This window comes from Necator americanus, chromosome X (genome assembly GCF_031761385.1).
Source record: "Necator americanus strain Aroian chromosome X, whole genome shotgun sequence".
NCBI classification, from domain to species: domain Eukaryota; kingdom Metazoa; phylum Nematoda; class Chromadorea; order Rhabditida; family Ancylostomatidae; genus Necator; species Necator americanus.
The window spans coordinates 28,781,071-28,806,573 of record NC_087376.1 but is presented as its reverse complement, the minus strand read 5'-3'; the positions used below and the strand labels follow the sequence as shown (position 1 = coordinate 28,806,573).

At 37.5% G+C, this 25,503-nt stretch overlaps 2 protein-coding genes across 4 annotated transcripts; one reads left to right on the top strand and one right to left on the bottom strand.

Annotated features, from left to right (window-relative positions):
- Window positions 1-22: 22 nt before the first annotated feature.
- On the top strand, window positions 23-24,307 carry RB195_025809 (uncharacterized protein; the record flags this gene model as incomplete). 3 transcript variants are annotated; one of them, XM_013453964.2, is made up of 42 exons in its annotated part: window positions 23-147; window positions 1,470-1,570; window positions 1,948-2,090; window positions 2,536-2,612; window positions 4,101-4,241; window positions 9,722-9,824; window positions 10,009-10,091; window positions 10,159-10,213; window positions 10,290-10,367; window positions 10,422-10,571; window positions 11,002-11,135; window positions 11,195-11,366; window positions 12,632-12,756; window positions 12,824-12,940; window positions 12,997-13,168; window positions 13,229-13,339; window positions 13,457-13,582; window positions 13,645-13,749; window positions 13,804-13,902; window positions 14,014-14,169; window positions 15,893-16,010; window positions 16,065-16,179; window positions 16,245-16,343; window positions 16,414-16,507; window positions 16,563-16,697; window positions 16,761-16,880; window positions 16,935-17,012; window positions 17,971-18,054; window positions 18,112-18,224; window positions 18,884-18,971; window positions 19,028-19,157; window positions 19,215-19,326; window positions 19,404-19,557; window positions 19,652-19,846; window positions 19,918-20,018; window positions 20,754-20,853; window positions 20,920-20,993; window positions 21,049-21,121; window positions 21,591-21,709; window positions 23,682-23,862; window positions 23,946-24,088; window positions 24,148-24,307. In XM_013453964.2, the coding sequence occupies 42 exons, from the start codon at window positions 23-25 to the stop codon at window positions 24,305-24,307; spliced, it is 4,959 nt and encodes a 1,652-aa protein (XP_013309418.2). The 3 variants fall into 3 exon arrangements, with proteins under 3 accessions (XP_013309418.2, XP_064069993.1, XP_064069992.1); XM_064214112.1 differs by lacking the exons at window positions 23-147; window positions 1,470-1,570; window positions 1,948-2,090; ... (3 more) ...; window positions 23,946-24,088; window positions 24,148-24,307 and adding an exon at window positions 21,874-21,955 and having other exon boundaries at window positions 9,690-9,824; XM_064214111.1 differs by lacking the exons at window positions 23-147; window positions 1,470-1,570; window positions 1,948-2,090; ... (34 more) ...; window positions 21,049-21,121; window positions 21,591-21,709 and having other exon boundaries at window positions 23,698-23,862.
- A 330-nt stretch (window positions 24,308-24,637) lies between these two features.
- On the bottom strand, window positions 24,638-25,161 carry RB195_025808 (uncharacterized protein; the record flags this gene model as incomplete). The annotated part of the gene is made up of 4 exons (XM_064214110.1): window positions 24,638-24,707; window positions 24,814-24,869; window positions 24,938-25,068; window positions 25,155-25,161. The coding sequence occupies 4 exons, from the start codon at window positions 25,159-25,161 to the stop codon at window positions 24,638-24,640; spliced, it is 264 nt and encodes an 87-aa protein (XP_064069991.1).
- Between the last annotated feature and the right edge of the window lie 342 nt (window positions 25,162-25,503).

Below are 25,503 nucleotides of genomic sequence, written 5' to 3'. Positions count from 1 at the left end.
TATTATTATGCAATATTTTCAGATGACCACTTCAGAATGGATTAATCTATTTTGTTTGCTTCTTGTTTTCCTAGTCAGGCCAGTTTTAACAAATGTTACTGCTACTGTTCCGGAATTTCGAGATTGGGTTGAGGATCGTTACATTGAGTAAGTTTGATAGTGAACAGGGATTCCGATGCAAAATAGTCTGGATTCTACTCCGTAGAGTTTTTCAAAGCACAACCCAGACTACACTCAGCAAAGATCACTGACATGCCCATACCGATATTTACATAATAGGATTAGTTTAGCATTGAGCAACAGCTCTGAATTACCGTTACACTATACTCGAATAGAATAAAAACTCGTTCATTTGAATAATAAAAATACACTGAACGAATGTGAGGTCTTCGATCCTCAATCGTTTGAAACAGAATTGCGTTAGGAATAACGAGGGCTAAGCTGATGTTCATTATGGAACAAACCCCATACAAATTTCTTTCTCCTGATTTCTGCAAAATCATTGCTTATATTATAATGCATGCTAACCTGATCCAAGAAAATGTATATCATGTCTGGAATTACTGCTGAGTAAATGACACTACATAGACCTTTTTCTTCGCTGCTGAACATTATTAACATTTCAGACGACGTTTGCTACAGATCAGCAAATTTTTTAGAGAAATCCAACTGTTCTGAATTATGCAAAATACTGTACTTATTCCACTACTTGTACGTATCTTGTATTTCACTGAATTCTTTACCACTGCACCTAATAGTTATGCATTTGTTAGGTGCCCTGATCCTTTATGAGGAGGTTTTTATGTAGTTCGCTGCTAAAAAATAACTATTTAATTATTCCTTTTAGCTGCATAAATCCTTATAAAAAACATTGGATTGTTTAGTATAACGTATAAGTATTTATGTTTAGTAACCCATGGACGCCGTGGGACTTGAAACTAACCATCTGTCGTTCACAATTAAACTGAAAAAAGAATGAACGATAACTAAACTGAATCGCTGAAGTGGGTTCCTGGACTCCCAACGCTGCAGCGAGGCATTTTAGTTCAGCGATAAAGTAACAAAGTAAATCTAAATTTCAAAAAAGCACCTAAGCGAACCTTAAACTTGTGAACAAATAGAAACATTTTATTAATAGTAGACGCGACCATATAACACTCCTCATAACACTCCTCATGAATTGAGGGAAGGAAAGATTTTTCGAAAAATTTCCCGTGGCATTGAATTATATAAATAGTCTCAAAAACTTCCCATTCCTACAAGTCGCAGCTTCCAGACCACTAATTCCTGTTTGCAGTGGTTGTTCAGATGTGACAGAGTGCAACTGAATTTAAGGTCCTTTATAACAGATTCAATTGACGTTTTTTCAATAATATTTGCTGATGTAACATTTTCCTCGGAGTAGTTCCTGAATACTCACAAAGAAAATTTCCGTGTTCTCAACACCGATCAATATGTTTACATTTTAGTTGTATATTCTGCATTGATTACGATAACTTCAAGTTGACAAGTGTTACTGGATGCGCCTCCACGAATCCAATCACTTGCCGAGGAAACATATGCTTTATGCGTAAGTGATTTATACTATTTTTTGCTGCATGCTTCGATGTCCTAAAACCAATTTCTACCGTGGAAAAAGCGGGCAAAGTCAAATTAATCGGAATTATCCAACGCATTTTATCACACCAAGATCGTCACAGGAATAGACGGTAGAAAAGGAGGGAGATGTTCAACAGTTTCTTTACATCCTCAGTAGTAAGCTGAATTTCAGCCGAAAATTTTGCAGTGATACTATTTTTAGTCTTTCTTGACCCCTTCGTTTGTTCATTACATATTTTTGAATTAGTTCGTTTTATAAACTCAAGAAAGTAAGTATCTTGTAGAAAAAGACAAAAAGTTATTGAAATGAACGGCAACGACATCGTCTTTGTAATGTAACACTTTCAGGACAGCATAAAAGCAACGTCTTTTTCCTGTACACAAGTGGCTGCCTTAATCTCACCAAAATAGAATATGAGGAGATAGCAAATGAACGAAAACAACTAAATGGTGAAACAAACTTAACATTTGAAGAAACACTACTTTGTGAGGTTAGTAAACTGTTACTTTAAAGGCATCAATCCACGAATCTGAGGTGGTACGGATTTCAGGTGGAGTATTCGTATACGGGATAGCAGATTATGAAGAGGGGGGTGTTTCCGTCTATTTCTTCCTAATTGCCGTAAAAAGTGGCACGGAAGATACGACTTCGGATGTTCCGGCGCGCTAGTTTCTACAAGAAGTTCGATTGGAGCGCGCCAGCCTTGTGCACGCGCCGCATCTTCCGGGCCGTTTTTTACAGCCATTGGGAAGAAATGGACGGAGTCACCCTTCTCTCCATAATCTACGATCCCGTATACGAATACTTCACCTGGAAACCGTACCACCTCAGATTCGTGGGGTGATGCCTTTAATCACTATTAGAGGCTTGAGTAACGTATCACTGTTTAAAGTATACTGCATTTCATGCTCATTCACTTCAACTATTGTATTTAGGTATCCAAGAAGTCAAATACTTGCTTATGCACGGATTCTGGTAGATGTAACAATGTAAGCATACCTGCACCGTTCAGGTAGGCTAGACCTGCGTCTTTACTAATTATTTACATACAGCCGCTCATATTAAAAATCTCACAGATAGATAGATTAATATGAAGAAAATACAGCTCAGAAAAAAAAACAGAATGCTGATCGTTTCGAGGCTCCTAAAAAAACTACAGAAAAAAAAATAATGAGAAATAAATCCCTGAACAAACCACTTTTGAAAACCGAATTATGGAAGATAGAAAAGGAAAAAAACCAAAACACAGCTTTGCTGTAAACCTTTAATCCACTATATTTTAGAGACAGTGCCAATAGATTATTATGAAAAAAGAAAATGAGTAGTAATTCTGAAGTTTTCGGAAAAAGAAATCATTGAAATATCTTTCAAAACCTTAACTTAAAACTTCATCTTCCTTAAAAACACTTTTTCTGAAGTCATGTAGATAGCTGGTTAACTTTAAACACTCTTTACTCCTCTTGATAATTTCATATTTATCCATATATGTTTTTGCACGCAAAAGAGAAAGAAACATTTTCAAAAAAAAATCTTGTCATTATCTTCGCTGACTAGAATTGAAACGGAATTTAAAGGCATCCCCCACGAATTTGAGGTGGTGCAAATTTCAGGTGGAGTATTCTTATAATGGATAGTAGATTATGGAGAGGAGGGTGATTCCGTCCATTTCTTCCTGATTGCCGTAAGAAACGGCCCGGAAGATGAGGCGCGTGCGCTCCAATCGAACTCCTTGTAGAAAATAGTGCGCCAAAACGCCTGAAGTCGCATCTTCCGGACCGTTTTTTACGGCAAATAGGAAGAAATGGGCAGAATCACCCCCTCTCCACAATCTACTATCCCGTATATGAATACTCCACTTGAAATCCGTACCAGCTCAGATTCGTGGAGTGATGCCTTTGACACTTTCTGATTTATGTTAGAAGTTCTCCATAACTGACGCAAACGTTTTTTTATGTGCTCACATCGGCCATATCAGTAGAATACCTGATAAAAAAAACAACGGAAAGACTTTTTAAAAACTTACAATTTTCGATACAAGAAGAAAGTGGAAAGAGATGAACGATCACAGTTTCTTACTCATAAATGAAGAGCCGGAAATTTTCAAATCCTATTCTTTAGTAGGTCAAAGAGGCTTTAAAGAGAAGGAGACTGCACCACATAATTGAGATTTGCTGTCATGTACACGATAATTAGTGTGTATATACACAGTGTCCTGGTAACCTCGATCATGAGGACATTATTTCTCCTGTTTTGAAAAAATCAAGACTTCATAAGGGGATAAAGAAGAAACGATTTTCCTAAATCATAATTCTCAAGAGTTCGCACGCTAAGTTCTTATATCATTTTCTCTTGCACATAACCAATTGTTTTAAAAAAATGAGGTAAACGATAAATGAGCGTTGCTAATGCTGTAGATTTCCATTTAAAAAATTAAAAAAAATAGAAAGAGCTCTGCAACGATAAAATGTAATGGACCATTCTTGCAATTTCACAATTTCAGTGAATTTCATACCGCATCACTGTTCGGTCGATTGCAATTCCACGAAATGCTACATTTTCGAATGTTCATACCGAATGAACCAGTTCTTCGGCATTCTGACATTGACGAGTTGGATCAACTGCTTCACTACTACGTTCCTGGGTATTCGTCGTCGTCAATTTTGTGTGCATCCATTTTTCTGTTAATTGTAATATTCCTTATAGTTATGTAACAAAGATCTTCTTTGTTTCCATTCCTATGGCGGCCCTTTTCGTTCGATACATTTTGGCTTCATCTTCAAGTATAGTACCAGAACAACATTTCTCTATTTCTAAAAAATCCTTGATAAGCTTTGTCTGAGGTCATGTAATGTGATAGTAGAAATTATTAGCATGTTTCCACGGGTTCGATGAAAATTCAAACAAATATTGTTTCTTTTTTTGGAAAGCCGCCAGTCATTAACATAGGTAAGAGTGTCTTTTGATTTGTATTAGAATCATGTTTCGAATTAAATGAAAATAATGCAGCTTACACGTTATTGCGGTAGATAAAAATAAAAACTTAGAAAAAGGCTCTTAAAGGCAGCACAGCATTATCTGACGTGGTGAGGGAATCCATGGGAAAAGCTAGAGACGGGGGTGTAGATTCGGGATCAAGGGTGGTTCCGGTCGTCTCTCCCTGATCATCAAAAGAAACCGAGTGGGAACAATGTTGGTTATTATGAGGTACGTTAGAACACCCCTCCATGCACACGTTCCGGTCTCCTTAGAAGCCTATCCATTGGTTTTACTTGAAAAGGCCGGTTGGAAGACATCATTGATCTTCTACCGCTCGCACGTGGATGCGGCGCGTGCGCAAGTATGACGGGTTGCAAATCAGTTCGTCGGAAAGAACACCGTCTTTAGCTGAATTCGCTTAATACTCTTCAGTTAAAATCATCTTAAAAAAACGTCCTCGTCCATCTCGTTTCTTACGACGATCAAGGGGAGATGAACGGAACCACCTGTGATCCTTCTATCTACATCCCTCATTCTTAATTCCAGATTTTCCTGCGGATTCCTTGACCACATCAGATTGGTGGAATGCTGGCTTTCATGAGGATAAAATTATGTCATTGTTATGGTTCCAATTACACGCAAATTTACTCATTTTTAAGACAATCCAATTCAAGCGATTGCTGAGGTTTAGGAATAAAGATCGGATAAAAAACTGCCCATATTCCCCACATATACAACAAAATTTGAATGATATTGAATTGAATGATATTGAATAAATGATATGATATTCTTAACTAAGTCGAAGCCGTCCGTTAAAATCGATCAGCGTTTGCTCTCATTTTTCTTGCAAACTGTACACATGCTGGTCGTCTTGCAGGTAGGAGAAGTGTTTACAAATCGACCTTCTTAAACTGTGTTTGTAGCGAATGTTTGAACGGATAAGATTAGTTGACGCTTAAGTGACTCTCAACGAACAATTCGAAAAAAAGGAAATCTTATTAAAGTACAGAAAACTCCACTGCAGAACACAAGTCAGAAATAGCAGAGATGGCTTACATTCTTTCGGTATCAAAGAAAACAAAACTTCATGAATTTCGATGAACTGCCATACCTTTCCAGAAATTGTATGCATATGACAGCATCTCTTACTACCTTCCCTTTTCCCAAACGTACGAAATAAGGATGAAAAAAAAAAGATCGAAAAAGTTTTGTGGTAAGTGGAAAGAGGAATATGAATAGGACCCGTTCAGCGATGATTCACGAGAGAACTTCTTTGTCAGATTTTATTCAAATTTGCTTTTATTACTTTTAAAGGACTGCAATGCTGTCAGCTAATGTAAATTCTTTTTGTACATTTTTTTTTGTACAATTCTCATGTCATAGGTAGCAATAGTTCATATTTGATTGTTTCACGTCAATGAATAGGATGCAACCACCGACGTTTATTTAATTCAACAAAATAAAAGTGGGACAAAATTGCTTACTTCGTTTTACAAGAGAACTGTTCATTTTTCACCTAAGCCTCAGATTTTCGTTGTTGTCATCATTTTAAGTCTGTGACTAAATAAACTTCTTATTTGCTTATCCACAAGCAAACGTTAGAGTTTCTGTTTTACGTGAAAACGGCACGAAGTACATTTGCACAAACACATCCATGTATTACCATCGTTAGCAGCTTGTAAATTTTCCAACAAAACGCAACAAAAATCTACATTCTAACCAAAAAATTGTAGTGCATATCCAGAAACTTTACTATTTCTAAAATTATGACTTCTCCTTATATTGTTATCTCTTTTCAAGTGTTACTTTCATCAAAAATTGGATGGCATCACTTTGTTCCATTCATGATGGAGGAGAACAAATGTTGTAGAGCAAACTTAACCTCATTAGAGTCTTCTTTATATCCTATATTTTATATTTTATTATAATTCCATCTTATAAACGTCTCAGTTTTTCTCTTTCGTTATGTAGGCCTCAGTGATCTTTAGGTTCATGGAATAAACCGGTATTAATCGCTGCAATCTGTGCACATTGACGAGCAAATGTACAAGTAGAGATCATTATACACTTGTTTTCCTTTAAAATATACATTCTTGAGACATTTTTACAGTAAGAGAACGATACAACACCACTACGAGGCTACGAAAGAGATTGAGTCTAGTGGTTGTATAAGTGAGTGATGACTCTTCCCCCATAGTTCCCCAGAAGGCCTTTATGTGGTTGTACTTGAAAAAAACTTGAAAAAAAAATAAAACCGACTATTAATTAAAAGAAAAGAAATAAAACATTTATCAACTTTATTGGAAGACTGGATATAACATTAAGTTATCCGCACTGTCTTTAGATAAAAGTGTCTTTTCGGGGCCATTTTGATCCATTCAGTCTATTTGCAGGAATTTACAGGAAAAGTTTGGATCTTGCAAGAATTAGAAGTGGATTATCTAGGTTATTATTGCAAAAAATGTGTTATTTTTCGCACCACACATAAACAACTTAGATTTAAACTATGAGATAAGTCGATTGATTCCTAATTGAGTACAGATTGGAATTCAGTGCTAGAATCAATAAAACAAGAGACAATCAAACAGAAACAATAATCAATTCGCCTAAAGAAAAAAAAGAAGGAAAATAGCGTTTATTGTTTATCTTATTGTGAGCAAGATGAAGGAGAAGAATATATGCTTACTGTCACCGCCTCCTGTATTGACAATTGATCTCGCATTCGCTTTTCAATGGTATCTGTCGTAAGCATTCTGATATCACACACTTTCCAGTGTTTCTTCCAGAATGAGATGAACCTGCGTTCATCTAGTTGCGCACTTTTGGGGAAACATCCTCTTCTAACACTCCTACACGACTTGTTTTTATGGAAGCTTCTTGAATTATGAAGTGAGTGAGGAGTCAATATCAAAGGATAGTGCGTTATGTTGTGCAATCTTGAACAAAATGTCGTTCAAATTGCCTCATAAAAGTTTAATATAATGCACGCTCTTGCAAATCCGATCAAAAAATTGTGTGGTTTGTGTTTTCCGCCCTCATTTTGTATTCTTAGGATCATCCATATATAGGCATAGTTGTTCCAGAAAAAACAACATATCTACGGAAGTTCCATCAGTTCTCGGTGAGCTATGTCTACGGCACAGGACTATAGGGACATCCGGAATTTTCTGCACATTTTCTCCAAAACTTTTATACCTTTTTTTCTGTGTTGTTTTTTTTTTCTTTCTGTTATAAACGAAATCATCGTTCTCTTCCGTTGACAAAATAATAACTTCCATTCACAATCATAAAAAGAATCTGTCACGGTACTTTACCATCCATTGAATTGTTACCAGTGTATATCCTTATCCGAACATAGAGGAAAGCGAAAAATTCAAAGGAAAAACTCCAAAAAGGTTCTACAAGCAAACTCTTAGTGCCTTCAAAAAAGATGCCTACAAGCGAATAATTCCCTAGGATACAATCCCAGTTAGATTTCTCAGAATTTGTCTCAGAAATAGATTTGCTCTGAATTATCGAAACATCAGCCACAACGGTAGCAACTTTTTTAACTTTTCTGATTCCCATATATCAATCTTTCAAGTGCATCAATAATCCGTAAATCTAAATCAGATTATTCATTATACAGTACTAGGCAGCATTTATCATTGTGACTTTAACTAACTTTTAAATTTAATAGAGAAATGGCGATTGAACACTAGGAAATTTATACATATGTGAGAAATTTCTCATTGATGTTAGATTACTGAGGAAGTTTTACAAAGGTAATCCTAACTATTTTTGGTAGAACACAACTTCATTGTGTGTTATGAAGTCTTCTTTATTATTTTCAATCAACTATCCGTAAAGTTTAGAGTTTTATTTCATTATCATTTACTTTTTTTGCAAACAGCTTTGAGAGCCACTATGTAGTTGGAAAGATATGAAGTCTCAATTTCTCAATTGAATATCATTCTCAAACTTCCACTCGAAGCTACTGCTGGAGTTTTCACAACAAAGTACAACTGACTTAGAAAAGAACAAGTGAGCAAAGGTTTCCAATCCATTTTCATTGTCCACTGTCACTTCTTCCATAAAACTCATGATAAGGAGTAACTTCTTCCCACAAAAAAGATACACTGGGAAATTATCAGAAGAAAGAAAGAAAGAAGAAGTTCCTCTGAAGTTGTGTGCATTTTTAATGTCTATAATATTCAATACGATACCAACTGTTTTTGATTGTAATGTGTCATAAAAATATAAAATATAAAAGGAAAAAAATCCGTTGACAGCTAACATCACCGTTTTGCGAGCACCCATTGCTAATAAGAACCGCTAAGAGCAAAACAGAATTCCCAGGTCCTACTCCTATGTGAATGTATATTGTATTTATGATATTTATATTATATATATTATATTGTATTTTTATGGCATTCATATATTTATATATGGTATTTATATAAATATTTTGGTATATATATTTAGATTTTTGATCACTGCCAGAATTATTTCTAAGCAGCTGTGGCTTTTCTATAAAAATCCTGAAAATCTTTGACATTTTTGCTCAGTTGAAATTGCAAAAAAAAAAATCACTTCTGAATTGCTAGAAGATGAAGCCTATATAGATCCTTCACAAAACTCAAATTTGGCAAAAAGGAACGTTTTCCATCGAAATGATTTTCTTCCGTGTCTTCAACATTATTAACGACTCTATGCGTTTGCCATCTTCCTGTCTGGGGATATTTCCCTCTCAGATCTTTACAGGATGTTTTTTTTTGAAAAAAGAGAATAACAGAATAAAATCTAAAAAATCTCGTTCACACTACACGATTATCAACATCCCACAACCACTGGAAGCGTTTGTAAGCTCACGTTTCAGAGGTGAACACATGAATATAGACTGATAAATTCTGCCAAAATAAGACAATGTGGCTGCAGCTTCAAAAAAATGATGAGTGAACAGAGAACAAAAGCAGCGTTAACCGAATTTTATCCCTAAAATAAGAAAAAAACTATCAGTCTTTAATGTATCGTGATTGTCTATTTTCCTAGAAGATCGTGTCCTCATTTTCGCTGAGGCTCCTCCAATGGTAATGTAATCTACTTCGATTTCAGAATTATTTAAAAACAAATAATGACAATAAATGCAAATGGCCGGAATATCAGAAACCTAAATCCGGAAGAAGAAGGACAAAAGTCTGGAGACAATTTCAAAAATCAGGCTAAGGAAGGTGTGAAAGTCACAATTCCGGAGAAGAGTGCTGAACAGGTGCAAACTTATCAATAAGTGTCTTCGTTTACCTCTACAGGAAGCGAAAAGAAAAGAAAAATCTCTTTCTGTGAGCTACAGTAAATTTCATCTAATATTGAAGTGAGCAAAATCCGGAGAAGAGAAACAAATTGAAAATTTACACAATTCGATTCGTTCGTATCCAGAATGCTGAATGTTTTAGGTGACAAGTGGAGATGAAGACGAAGATGATGTACCAGTGCAGAAATCTAGATGTGATAAGTTCATTGATTACTTGTTCTGCAGGTCAGCTTCGCTCCATGACATATCCGGTCCAGAGTTAAACTTCTTTCGAAAGCATGGTTCTTTTTAGAGGTGATCTAGCTAGCAAAACACTTGCACGGAAGCCAGTGCCTCTCTTAGGATTGGTATCGTAATTGAACTTTATTTTGTAAAAAATCATTTTGTCAATTTCGCTCGATTCATCTTTTTATTTCACTTCAGTTCCGCTACACAACTAAATTCGATGTCATCTTACTGATTCTGGGTGCAGTTGGAGCAATTATAAGTGGTTGCTGTCAGGTATGACTAAATTTTAATGCGAATATATGCTAAGGACTAACGAAATCACTTCAGCCTTTCCTGGCATTGATTTCTGGAAAAGTATTCGGTGTTCTAACAAGTGGAAACATGACAAACAATATAGCTGCAGAGCAGGAGCTCTTCACATATGTCTACATCTACGTTGGTGTAGGAATCTTCATTCTACTAGTTCAGTTTGTGCAGGTAGGCTTAAGAATACACCATAATCCCAGGTGTACATTAATACAGCTTGGAAAAACCAAATATTGTTTGAAAAATTCATTTTATTGAGGTCGAACACCGACCGATGAAAAACAGAACAGTTTTCATTTATTACATTCACTGGGATAACCGTTAATCTTTATTTTCTTCATGATGGAATCTTTTTTAAAGTCAAACGAATTTTTTTCCCAAAATAAAACAGAGTAGACACTAACTGTTAGCTAGCCACATGCAAACACTTTTTATTAAGTCAAATAAAAAGACGCCCCATCATAACATCCTCTTATAAATTCCTCAAAGGTTTCAGTCCTCCCTTAGCTGGAATTCACAAGGAACCTTTTACTTCTTTTGGCCTTTTGCCTTTTATCCAGAAATATATATCACCTCAAATCGGAAACATATTTCTTTTCAGTTTCTCTGCTTCTATACGGTGTGTTGTCGACTGATTGCAAAGATTCGACATCATTACCTCAAGGCCATATTGCGGCAGAATGCCGGCTGGACCGACAAGCATCATAGTGGAGTCTTGACAACTCAGCTGAATGAGTAAGACTGAATGAGTAAGCTGAATGAGTGAAAAAAAAACTGTTTTTTCTTTAATTTAGCAACGTTGAACGAATTCGCGAAGGTGTTGGCGATAAGATGGGATTACTGCTTCGTGGATTCGCGATGGTCTTCGCTGCACTCATACTTTCCTTCGCAACTGAGTGGAGATTGGCGCTTTTCATGTGCCCTGTAGCACCACTTTCATGCTTTTGCATGGGAATTATGTCACGGGTAAGTTAAAAGCGAATGTGACAAGATGCTGCCGTTACATCCACGAATGTTATCCGTGGAAGTACTTCTGAGCTTGTGGAGAAGAAAAACTACACACTTTAGAATGTAATTTGGCAAAAAAAACAAGAGTGTAGTCGCTGAGATCTCTTTCCTTGTCAGATGAAGAGCTAGAAAATGTAGGAAAATAAGGGATATTTCCTCACCTGAACAATTAGCTCCGTTTTACTTTCATAAGATAGATCGAACGCATCAGAAGGGGTTATCTGTTTTGGTGATCCCAGGATCGCTGTTTGGTACGTCAAACAGATAAAATGAGAACGTAAAACTTTCAGATATGAAAAAATAAGATAATTTGAACCTCGTTTATTAGACATGCGCTGCAGAGTAACCTCATATGATCACGAACCCAAGGCGTAAATATAATATATATATATATATTATATAATATGATAAATATAATCAACGTTACGTAAGCAATTCGAGGTTCAGTATTGAAAATGAGAATATTCCACTCCTTTACAACATAAATAAAAATCGACCAAAAACGATTTTTAAAACGCATCGAAAAATATCAAAGAGATTTCACGTAGCACTTTTTCATCTTCCAGAAAATGCTTCAGCTTGATCTCAACATCCAAAACAAATTACTAAATTGTATATAATAAACTATAAGCATAGCTACTATGTATATCTTTTGCGGTATTTCTCCAAATCTTCCAGAACCTTAAGTTGGAGAATATTTGAATCGGTGAACATGATAATGATGTCTATTTTGAAGCATAGCCAGAGTTTTGTAATTGACGGTGTTGTGCTGTAAGAAGCACAGTTTTGGTTATTTTGAATGAATCAAGTTTCGATCAATATGCTCCAAATTTGTGTGTATTGATGCTGAAATTAACACTAATTTTTGAACGTACCGTTAACTAGCACCTCTTCCAAAACTCTTTTTAAAAAAAAGAGAAGTTCAAAAAGTGAGTGAGAAGGTGAATACTGTATGATTGAATAACTGAAAAACAGAACTGAATTATAACTCCCCAATCACAAGTGAATACAAATGGTATGTATGAAGGAGTAAGAAGATTTTGAGGCGTATTTGACTAGAAGTGATCTTCACCATACAATTTTTTCCACAAAAAATACAACCACTAGACATCTACTTTTCAAAGTTTAAGGGAAAAAAACACACACATCATCCACAAAAGAAATTTCAGCGACTGGGATTTTTGGAAATCAATTTGAAAAATGCTGAAAGAACAAATTTTCAGAAAATATCCGAATCTACCTCCAAAGAGCTTAAAGATGTCGGAAAAGCTGGTGCTATCGCAGAAGAAGCTGTATTGGGTGTTAAGACGGTACAAGCTCTGAACGGTCAAGAAGAAATGGTAGAAAGGTGATTTTTTTTCACATTTAAAGGAATGCTGATATCTTTGGTGATCATAGGAAAATTTCCTTTGTAGATATGGCAGAGAACTCTGCAAGGGGAAAAATCACGCTAGGACAAAGTGTTTTTGGAGCGGGTTTTGGGGCGGAATTTTCTACATAGTCTTGTTCTTATTCATTGGAGGCGGTTTCTTGTAAGTTCCAGAAACACATGTGCGTATATAGTAATGACGAAGTGTTGATCTTTTAGGTTCGGCGGTCACTTGGTCAGGATTGGCGTTATCACAAACACAGGTGATGTGGTAACCGTCGTCATATCCATGATGATTGGGGCATATTTCCTCGGCGTGATTTCACCTCATCTTATGGTCTTGTTAAATGCACGTGTAGCAGCTGCAGCAATCTACCATATAATTGACAGAGTACATTACTTTGAAATGAAATTCAGTGACCGATTGCATACAAATATCGTTCCTCTCTAGATCCCAGAAATTGATGTTTACTCATCGGAAGGAAAACTTCCACTACAAATTCGAGGAGATATTCAATTCAGTGATGTACACTTCCGCTACCCAACAAGAAAAGACGTAAAGGTAAAAAAAACCAGGAAGAGCTAGGATGCACATCGTTTTTTGGACAGCTTCATTTCTCCATAACCACTTTCCCGAAATCCAGCTCCTAAGACCGGTATAGGAGAACCAAACTTTTAGGTCCTCAATGGCCTCAATATTACCATACGAGCAGGTGAAACAGTTGCATTTGTGGGACACAGCGGTTGTGGAAAATCAACTGCTGTTGGTCTTATTACACGACTTTACGAAGCAGAATCTGGCACGGTAATCGAAACAATATTGTGACCGAGGAAAATGAGTTTAAAACAGTATGGAAGTGTTCTTAGGTAGAAATCGATGGCAATGACGTGCGTAGTGTGAACATAGAATGGTTGCGTAACATAGTCGGTATCGTCCAGCAGGAACCAACATTATTTAATGGAACTGTTGAGGTAAAATCAATACTGACGGCATTGGTGATTCGCGTGAGTTGTTTGATGTTCCAGGAGAATCTCCGGGTAGGAAGCATTTCTATAACAAGCGAGGAAATGATTCATGTATGTAAAATTGCAAACGCACACGATTTCATCATGAAACTGCCTAAGGTAATAATTTTAAACATCCTTACAAAAATTCTCCGTTTTGCTTCTTCTACACACAATATATCTGTATTTATATTCATCAATCAGCGATCTAAGAACAACAAGAAATTTAAGGGCTACTCTACCGTCATTGGAGAAGGAGCAGTGCAATTATCCGGTGGTCAAAAGCAGCGTATTGCAATTGCACGCACACTTGCACGGAATCCACGAATCCTGCTACTTGACGAGGCGACGTCTGCACTTGATGCCAACAGCGAAAGCATTGTCCAGGTACAACAGATTTTATGTGGAACACATAAGATCTTCCACTGGTCATTAATGGTACCATAGTCTGAAATTGACCATGTTCGGATCTCTCCACGAAAAGACAGGATAAGGAGTGTAAATTACGACTATAAGCGCGTTCACGGTGAATTTCCTCTCATAGTCCTCGTCCACATGTCTTGAAATAGTAGTCTAATTCAGTAGAATAATAGAAAGTAGATTAGTATATAACTGAATATTAGGGAAATAGTTTAGAATATAGTAATTACTTCCGTTTCGCCTCTACCCTTAGACAGAAGGAGCAGAATATAGAAGAGGAAGTAGAGAATAAGTAGGAATAATAAGTGCTATTCACTCCCGAGGCTCTTCAGTAAGGAAGAGTGAATATAATGTGGAATTAATCTAGAGCCTGCTATTTATAGCCGACTAAGGCGCCAAAAAACGATCAAAATATGAGTAAGTGTTAGGTCAAGGGAATCATAAAAACAGACTGGATACAAGCGTATTAGTAAATGTTTTAAAACTACGTACTCTATATAATTCAGGATACTTATAAATGATATGTTTGTTGTTAATGAAGCATTTAAAAATAGCCTGAATAATAATGTTCTTGTCATATTTTAAAGTACTCAGAAGCTTGAGCATCATCTGTAGTCTGCCTATAAAATCTGAATAAAAACTACAGTTTCTAGATATTCGGAGAGTCTCAGTATATATGATAGCGATTTTAAGAGTATTAGAAATAAAAGAATTGCCATGGCAGAATCTAGAGACAGTAAAATTGAATAAGTCTGTCTTGTTGTATTGTTTAGTGTACAAAAGGTCGTTAGAACAGTAAATATGTAGGCCTAAAAAATAACATTCGTAATTTGTACTATTAGTTTTTTCCAACGTCAAAACATTATGGTATGTTTGGTCTAGAATATTTGTAAAGATTTTTTCTTCGGCATTATGTATGATTAGTAGATCATCCATATGTCTAAATAGATGAAAATTAAATTTGGGTTTATAAATATTAGAGGCGTAAATGTATTCATAATATGACAGGGTAAGGCCCGCTAGAACTGGCCTGGTATTACTACCTTGTGGGACTCCTACGATTTGTTTAAATAATCTGTTTCCTACTTTACAAAAACTATTCTGTAGAATATATTCGAGTAAAGTTATAATGTCATAAATGCTATAATTTCTATCATTAAGTTTATCTATAGATACATCGGAGTAGAATTGAAAAACTGCGTAGGAAACGGCCTTCCTCTACGAATTTTCCTGCGAGGCGCCTTTGTAAAGGAACCGCTTCGCTCTATAGTCTAACCATTGGTTTCACTTGAATAGGCACTTAGGGAAACCTCATTGATTATCGCACGCTCCCTCGCGGACACCGCGCGTGTACAATGTTCTATCGTGTCTCGTACGAAAGTTCGTACAGGAAGGCCATTCCACACGCCGTGTTCCAGAACTACTACTTGAGCGTGGAACATGCTAAACTCGTGACCTATACCTTTAAGTTTCTCCTACCGTGGAGAGAACTCAACATCATTAATTTCTTGGTATGCTGCTAAAAAAAAACACGTTTCTTCGACCGGCAGTTGGATGCCTGGGAGTGAGGTATTAGTATTGTTGCTATTATGATTACTATTAGTGTTACCACCACTATTGACCTACATGTATCTGATGACCTTGAGTGACTAACGCAAACTACTCTTCGAAATTGGTTTACTACTTACAGCAAGCCCTTGATAATGCGTCAGAAGGACGAACTACGATTGTTATTGCGCATCGTCTCTCCACAATCCGCAAAGCTGATAAAATTGCAGTTTTTGAAAAAGGGATAATCATAGAGCAAGGTAAGTACTTCATCAAAGCAGGAATTCATAGCTTACGAATGAGCACTAGTTCAGGAACCCACCAAGAACTCATCGAATTAGGTCAACGGTATGCAGAGTTGGTTCGAGCGCAACGGCTTCAACCTGAGGCAGACGAAAATCTGCCGCCTGAAGAGCGGCAAGACGAAGAGTAAGTTTATAGTATAGCTCTTCAAAAAAGTACATAGACACTCTACACTAATTCGTCACGTTTAGTGAGATTTTGGAGGGAGAAGTGACCCGTAAAAGCAGTGAAAACCTCTCGATTGGCAGCTCAGCGTTTGTTAGAGGAGTTCTTGCTCAGGACTCTTTCAGGTTACAAATCATTCACCTCAATTGTTAAAAAAAAAACTAAAAACTTACTGAAACAGTCTACCTTTTTTAGCAGGAGCAGTTATGTTATGTCCACTGGTGAGCAGATTACTGTCACTCCTGAAAGTGTTGCGTTTGAACAGCAAGTACAAGCGGACATGGTTCAAGTTAGTTACAATATCAGATTATGGTATGATATTTCTAAAAACGTCCCTATTAAAGGATGGACAGATCAGAGCCGGTTTAGCAAGCGTATTTGCAAACGCAAAAGCGCACTACTGCACAATGTTCCTTTCGCTAATAGCCGCAATAGGTCGGGGATTGGAGCATCCTTCTATGGCATTTGTCTACGCCATGGTAAGCTCTTGCGTTCTCCAAAAAATTACAGTATACTCACATAACTATTCCCAATTATTTGAGGTATTTGAAGCTTTTAAACAATACGACGACAATATAGAGATGATGATACCAAGTTTGGTTATTTGCTTCGTTATTTACATCTCTATTGGAATTGGCACCTTCGCACTTCAATTTATTGCAGTAGGTGGATCTTTTATTCTCGAAAAAAATGACAATTAAAATAACGAATTTCAGTCTATTCTGTTTGGAAAAGTGTCTGAAGAGCTAACATTATCTTACAGAATGAAGGCATTCCGGAATATTCTCTACCAGGTGAAACACCCTAAAGCCTATTACTAAATTCAAAAATTTCGCACTTATAAGAAGAGTTGGGTCGCGCAAACATTGTTGGCCCTGTCAGTACACGATCTAGCCTAAATGAGTGAGTTCAAATATAGGGATAATGAGGGTAAAGAATAAAGTGTCTTGCGCTGTTCAATCCGCTTAGGATGCGTCAACGCGTTCACTTCAACTCAGGACCGTTCGAGGTTCATGAACGCGTGTCTATCCTTTGCAATGACTTTCGGAGGCTATTCGATCTATTGAGCCAGTGTTTTTACCCTCCCAAACAGTTCTGGGTTTATATCATCGATCACAGAAGAATAAAGGGTTTGGCTGGCACTAGTTCAGTTTCGAACCATCGACTGTGCAGTCACAACGGAACGTCTTACCGACTGCGCTAAACCCACGCTCATACACCTATGCGGGTAGTTACTAATCTTGCTTGATAATTCCGCCGAATTCACTGCAAAAGTCATGTTTTTTGTCGTAAGCCTCAGTTTTTACCATTTCATTCATTCACACCTTAGTTAGTGTTCGGTGAAGAATAAAGAAGGAACTCATTGCTAAGTATCTGTTTTTTAGCTGGTAGGAACAAAAAGAGCTCAGCCACATGAAACGTCGAAACGAAAAGTGCCTAGGATTTTGTACACGTACGCCATTGTAAAACTTGCGCACACAATCCGTCCATAATCCTGGACAGCACAGAAAAATTGGGACGCTTCATGCGTGTAACTCAGACGACTGCAATGCTGTAAATATTTTCGCTAACGAATGACTCAAGATCCAGAAATCGCCATCCCAAACACGTTTGACAACCAGCAAAAAACTTTAAATTCCAGTGAAAGGAGCTGAACTCGCATAAGTGGGTAATGATGTTTCAACGTCCATCTATAAACTATACCTCGGTACTGTAGCTCTAATAATAGTCAATAAATCAATAATATCTTAGGACGCGGCTTACTTCGATAATCCACAACACGCACCAGGTCGCCTTATCACAAGATTAGCTACGGATGCTCCCAATGTCAAAGCTGTAAGCTTTCAGTTTATGAAGCAGAAGCGATTACGCAAAAAAAAAAAATCGTTCCAGGTTGTTGACAGTCGAATGATGCATGTCATCTACAACATGACATCATGGGCAATATGCATTATCCTTGCATTCACTTCGTGTTGGCAAATAGGAGTTGTTGGACTCGTACTGAGGTGAACATGAGTTTCAGCTCAGCATTTCTCACAACTGAACCTCTTAAATGTGCATCCTCGCATATCAATCGATGTAAGCGCAAGAAAACTCATAGAGATCTCAAAAGAAGTTAATGGATCACACATCTACCAACTACCCATCCTTAGCAAGAGAATGAAATTCTCGGGTATTTTGGCAATGGCTGCTATCGCTGTATATGTATACGTACAAACTCGAACACTTAATTAGTTAATTAATTAAATTTAATTAATTTTGAGGATAAAAAACACATCCATATAGGGGATTTAAGAAGAATACGTTACATTCGATCTTCAACTCAAGAACCAATTCCACATATTTGTAAACTCTCCCTTTACCACTTGAATAGAACAAAAAAAAATGGATACTAACTTCTCTGATTAGTAATTCATCATTATTTATAATTTATAATTCAATTAACACTACAGTTGTGTTTGTACTCTGATCATAAACACTGGTAATAAAAGAAGGAAAAAATTCTGTATCACCCCCAGAAAAGACTAGGATCTCAAAATATTATTGAATGAGCGTGAGAAGCTAATGTAACCAAATAACACTGGTATTGAAATTAGGTTGTGAAAATTCGATCAATAGGCATGTTCTTTACAAAGATAACCTTATACTTACCTTTGTTTTCCAGTGTTACCCTGGGTATTATAATGGTTTCACTGGCAAGAATCATCCAGAAAATGAATCTCCTTATAGTGAAGGAAAATCAAAGTGGAAAGGTGATTAAAGCAAAAATCTATGTACGAAATCTTTTTTTTTAACCTGCAACTTTCAGGTCTCCATTGAAATTATTGAAAATGTTCGGACTATACAGTTACTTACCAGAGAACGTTACTTCTACAACAAATACGAGACTGCTTCGAAAGAACAAAAACGAAATGAAATAAGAAAAGGCTATTATGAGGGTAAAGGAATCCATTTATTCAATTTTTTTTAGCAGTAACAAAACATGTCAAATTTAGCTGCAAGTTTCTCTATATCGCAAACATTCGTCTACTTCTCATTGGCTGCTGCACTAGCGGTTGGGATTCCGCTCATAATAAGATGGGAATTTGATCCTCAAGACGCTTATAGGTAAATATTATGATGTCTAAGTAATCTCAACCATAAAGTTAAAAAAAAGGTCTCAGAGAAAATTTTATGGGTTTTAGAGCAGTATTTACTGTACTGCTTTCCTGTTTGGGAGTGATGAATAGTTCCACATTATTCCCTGAGTTCACAAAAGCTCGAACAGCAGCTGGATTGTTGTTCAACATGATCAATCGACAACCAAGAACTGGAGACATCAATGAGGGAATCAAAGCGGTAATTTTAACTATTCTCCTTGGTGGTACAGGTGGCTGAGTGACCACAACAGTTTCACGCTTCCGGCAGATCACGGTATAGTACTACTCTTCAGACCCTCAGAGGAAACTTGCTCTTCGAAGATGTGCATTTTTCCTATCCTCAAAGACCTCATCAACCAATAATGCGTGGACTTCAGTTCACTGTTCAAAAGGGTCAGACAGTAGCAATTGTTGGACCCTCTGGATCTGGAAAAAGTACTGTGATTTCGCTACTAGAACGCTTTTATGATCCTGCCACTGGCGCTGTCGTGAGTTTACTGTAAAACCATAATTAAATCCTAATATGAACGCTAAGATCATCGCCACGTTGTATTTGTAGCGTTTCGATGGACAAGATATTCGCAAACTATCTTTGCGACACGTCCGGACGCAAGTCGCTCTTGTTGGACAGGAGCCAAAGCTATTTGCTGGCACTATAAAGTGAGCGTTTATAATTCCGGAGGTGTAGTCGGGTCAAAACGACATGAAACTCAATGCAGTTGCGTAAGCGGATGAACTCGAAGCGGTGCAGTGGAGCGTAACTGTTAGGATCGCGGAGGAGCCTTACTACCACCTTGCTCATCGTTACAGTTCGCGACGGTCCCACCTCGATCCCAAACGCTAGCTTCAAAGCGCCGCTTGGAGTACAATCGCTTACGTATCTGCACTGAGCTTCATGTCGTTTTGACACGACTGCGGTATTGGTGAGCACATCCAGTGGATGTGTTTGTTTAGAGAATTAAATAAATACCAAACCGTAGAGCTACAGTAGAAATTTCTAGGAGACAATAATATCAATCCTGAACAAAATAAAGTGCAGCAATCTGTTACAACAGGAAACTTTTTTGCGCAAATTGCGACTGCAAATGACTCGACTCATGACTCAAATGCTTGACTGAATCTTTAGTTTGAATGGATGAGTAATCAGTTCGAATGAATCGCTAGGGCAGCTAGATTTCGGTGCTCATATTCGTTCAGCTACTGTCTTTTAATAATTATGGTAATCCACAGGCAAAAGCATGGATTTTCGCAGTCAAAAAGAAGGTGCGAATAAAATATGGAACAATTATGATTGTATTTATTGCAACAGATGAAAATTCTCAAGAGTTCAAACACTGACCAAAGCACATCCTTTCGACAATACTTTTATTTACCATTATTATTTCATATTTACAGGGAAAACATCTGCTTAGGCCTGAAACGTGTTGACGATGCAAAAATTCGAGAAGCTATCGAGATCGCAAATGCATCAAAATTCCTCAGCAATCTTCCACAGGTCTAACACTAACTCGCTGCTCTTTTACAAGCTAAAAACTAACTATGAGGCAGAATTACATTTTAGGGACTCGACACTGAGGTTGGAGAGAAAGGAACTCAGCTGTCTGGCGGACAAAAACAACGCATTGCTATTGCTAGGTTATTTTACATATTTTCTCATTATCAATGCCACACATTCTTTAATTTGATTAAGGGCTTTGGTTCGGAATCCAGTCATTCTACTTCTGGACGAGGCAACAAGTGCTTTAGATTCAGAAAGCGAAAAAGTGGGACATCAGTAATATTTTTTTCATTTCCTATCCACAGAGGGCGAGTGTAGTGTAGCGATTAGAGGTTCCGCTTCCTGCACGGTTCGAATCCGCCCTGCTGCTCACCAAGCCTTTCCTCCCTTCAGGATCAATAAATTGATACCAGATTGTCTGGGAGGATAAAAACACTGACTTCACACATCAGATAACCACCGCAAGTCATTGTATAGCCCAGTTACACGTTCGTGAACCGCAAACAATTCTGAATTGAAGTGAACGTGGGGGAGCATCTGAAGCGGATTGATTCACGCAAGACACTTTATCCACACTTTCCTATCCAAAAAAGCGATTCGATAAAATAAGCACCAAGAAAATATAAGAAGTTCCTATTTTTCGAGATTCTAACCGTTTTGCTCCTCTAGGAATCAGTGATATACAACTGCTGAACATCTTACCACAACAGCTCCACTATTTCTTTGTTGTTTAGGCAGTCCAAGAGGCACTTGAACGAGCACAAGCTGGAAGAACATGCATAATAATTGCTCATCGCCTGTCTAGCATACAGAAGGCAGACGTCATCTTATATGTGGAAAATGGAAAAGTGCGGTAAGTCCTCTAAAATTTCGTCTATTAGGAAGATTTCTTCGATTACAACTAACAACAACAATATGTGTGATTGTAAGCAACTAAAGCAAATTACTGTACAGCAAACATCAGCAGTTTTATTCCAGACAGCACCATCTCATAGCTGTAAAAACTTTCTGTTTTAGAGAATGCGGCAGTCACTCAGTGCTAATGAACATAAAAGGACGCTACTATCAACTTATACGGAAACAAGACCTCGCCGCTTAAACAATCTCACACAATCCTTATTCGTTACCATACTGCTACAAAGATTTAGTACAATTGGTCTATTATCGTATATTCCCTTATCTGTCACGTATTGTTACTGTAGTAAATTTCCGTGTGTAAAGTATAGGTGGGGGGCACTCTCCACCACGTTGTTATTTCTGGAAGTAGGTAGCTAAATCACTCAGGTAACATTAACCAGGAAAAAAAAGGAAAATAGAACTTCCAGAAGTAAGAATGCTGTTGAGTCATCTTCCCCCACCCCCCGTAATGACATGTTAGCCCATTTACACCTTATATGTCAATCATTCCTCCAAAAATCTCAAGTAATACGTGGCACACGCTCGAGTTACACGATGTAGGTCGCGGAAAATCCATGATGAAGAGAGGTTCAGTACTGTGTTGTACATACTGTTTCCATTAAACTGTTATTTTGACATAAGAAAAATAATAATAAATGCATAACAGTACATTGAACCACATCGCCTATATGCAAAATCTCCATTGTCAATCAAACTGAAAGGAATTACACAATATGAGTAAAACTACGCTTTCCAAGATCATCAACATATTCCGAACACACAGGTTGTCAAAAAAACAACTCTCAAGAAAAAGCAGAAACATATATACAGGAACAAAATAAAGATATACAGGTATTCACAAGAAATTAATATTCAATTTGCTGAACTCTTGAAGACGTCAACTAAAGGTCCCACGGTGAATACTGAATTTGCGAAATTGTGGAGGAGTGCATCAGGAGTTGGATAAGATTTTCACAGCAAAAGGATCTGAATAGGCTAGAAGTAGAACCTCGAAGATAAAGAGGAAGTTTATTTATTCCTACAAAGTCTAACTCGAAAGATATAAACAAGGAGCAGTGATAAAAAATGGTAGCAACAGTTCCCCTTAGAATAACACTCATCAAAATACACAAATCCTAAAAATCAGCGTAGTTTTCCAATTCAGATTTTTCTTTGAACAGAAAAGGATCATAAAAGAACAAATTAAGATATCTGGCCACTAAAATAGATAAAATTAACCAAGGATGGACCAGACGAACTGCACAACGTTTACACATTACCTCGTCATTTCTTCATGTCACAGAGTGAACATTACAGGACATCGAAAAATAAGTAAGAGAAATAAGCGTAAACACTACTAATAGTAAACAAACATTGTTTAAAGGAAAAATGAGCTATCTTAAACAATGAGTTCGAAAAGCAAGCATTTTCAGAACGGCGCAGAAGAAAAAATACTAGGATGCAATGTTCGACACACTCTCGTAACGACGTCCACAGATACATGAGTTGATCTGATTCTCTTCTAATCCTGACTAATATTTACTTTCTTTTTGATGGTGGACCGTTCGGAACAGAAAAAGGTGGTCTTCAGAAAAAAATATTGACGAAAATCCGGCATTTGCTAATATCTTGAACAGAACATCGTAGCAGCACTAATTCATTGGAGGTCAAACGATTTGGCGCCAATTTCCTGAGACCCACCCCTTTTCTAGAACTATCTCAGGCCTTATAAATACCTGACCGTTTTCTTAAGAAAACAGTCTTCGCCATGTCTGGTTCATTCTCACTCTTCTGTGATGGTTCTTCTGGTTGTTGGTTTTAGGGAGGTTACGATTTAATGTTGTGGAGGTCGTCTTCATCGTGTCCCAACATAAGATACGTCGTGATTTTAAACATGGCTGTTTGCTTTTGAAGTCTCGAATTTTCAGAGGAAGCCGTGTCGAAATGGCTCTCTGGCCTTCTCGTATGCACCCGCGAGTTCTGGATGACTGCTTCCATGATATAGATCGCATGGAAAGACGTATGATGCATGATCTGGAGCGTGGAATCATGCCATACTGGAGAGATGCGGACCATTCCATTCTTCACGTGGCTAATCAGACTCAAGAGGTCTGGATAGTAATTACTATGTTGACCGGATGAGTTCTTTGTGGAGCTGTCATGTGAAGAATTTCTTTCAAAATGATTTTAAGGTGGTCAACGACGATAAGAAGTTCGCTGTTTCTTTGGATGTTTCACAGTTCAAACCCGAAGAACTAAAAGTGCATATCGATGGTCGTGACCTAACAATCGAGGGTAGGCAAGAACAGAAGAGTGAGCACGGGTACATCGAGAGGTGAGACCTCTACTGATAATGCAGCCGTCGGCTTTGAGACATGCGCGGGACTGTTCTAGATCGTTCGTTCGCAAGTGGGCACTTCCTGAGGAGGTGGATCTTGATGCGGTCCACACTCAGTTAAATGACGTAGGACAGCTGTCCATTGAAGCGCCAAAGACAGGGCAACACACAAACAGAAGAAATCTTCCGATAATGGCTGCCCCCAAAAAGAAGTAATTAGACCTATAAATGTAATAATAAAGAGTTGATAGTTATGACTCATTCTTCACAGGATATATACAAATCCATTTGTAGTTGAAAGTACTGTGGGTTGCCTCAAAATTTTTTTTGGTCTCGTTTTCTATTGGGGAAGAGTGATTGGCTAACATTTTTTTCGAAACTATTGATCCTTTTCGTTAATGATTAAGAAGTCAAGGGCTGAAGGTTGAATAAAGGACCGCTAGAAGATGAGTTATTGCAAGGCTGAGGAGCAGAAACAACCTCAATGCTTTAACATAACAATTTATTCTGTCCGAAGCGAAGTGAACGATCTGTTGTTTGTCATGTCTATGGAGGGAGAACTATGATCGACACCTGAGCTGCTGGCTCGAGAACGATGCGACCGAAGCTGGTGTATCTGAACAAAACGTATTTACTGTTCTGCACGATCGTTTTGGAAGTAAGAATTGTAGTCTAAGTATAGTCACTACCAGTGTACATTGCCACTTAGTAAGGAAAAATACCTTCTTTCAAGAAGCACCGTGGTCCTATCCTGACAAAGCCGCAGCGGAGGGAAAGCCTAAGACATAATTATAACTATGGACTGTCAAGAAATCCACAGATGAATTGGATAACGAGTGTTCATACTTGCAGGACAAGGTCTCGAATAGCCATTACATTAGTTCTCTTGGGAGAGATGAGCCAAGCATGTTCCCTACCAACGCGCAAACGTGAGTTCCCGAGAAAGACGATTTTTATGAACACGTATTCTGGATCTTCTGGAAGAAAAAAAGTAGCTAGCAGTTTGTAGTTAAAGTCAATTAATAGTTAAATAATTAGGAAAGGGTAGCAAATAGGTGCGCACCTGTCATAGGGAGTAGACGGCTATTCTATGAAGAGAATGGTGACCCTAGAAAGCATATATTCCTAGTGTATAGATTCCTCTCAGAGAAATTGACGCTTGTCCACAGAGTGCTGAATTCTACTACATCGGTTAGTTTAGTTTAAGTTGGAACTTCCTCCTGTAGAGGAATTCACATTGTAGGTCGTTTTCCGAGGGATCGTGGATAAAGCACGTTGTTGTAGTGAAGATATCATTTCTTCAAAAATATGAGGGTTCTCAAAACATAAAAAAAAGTGCGGGATTGTGAAAATATCCAGTAACATAGATGATATTACAACACTGATCCTTGCACGAATGTGGAGTTCCACAC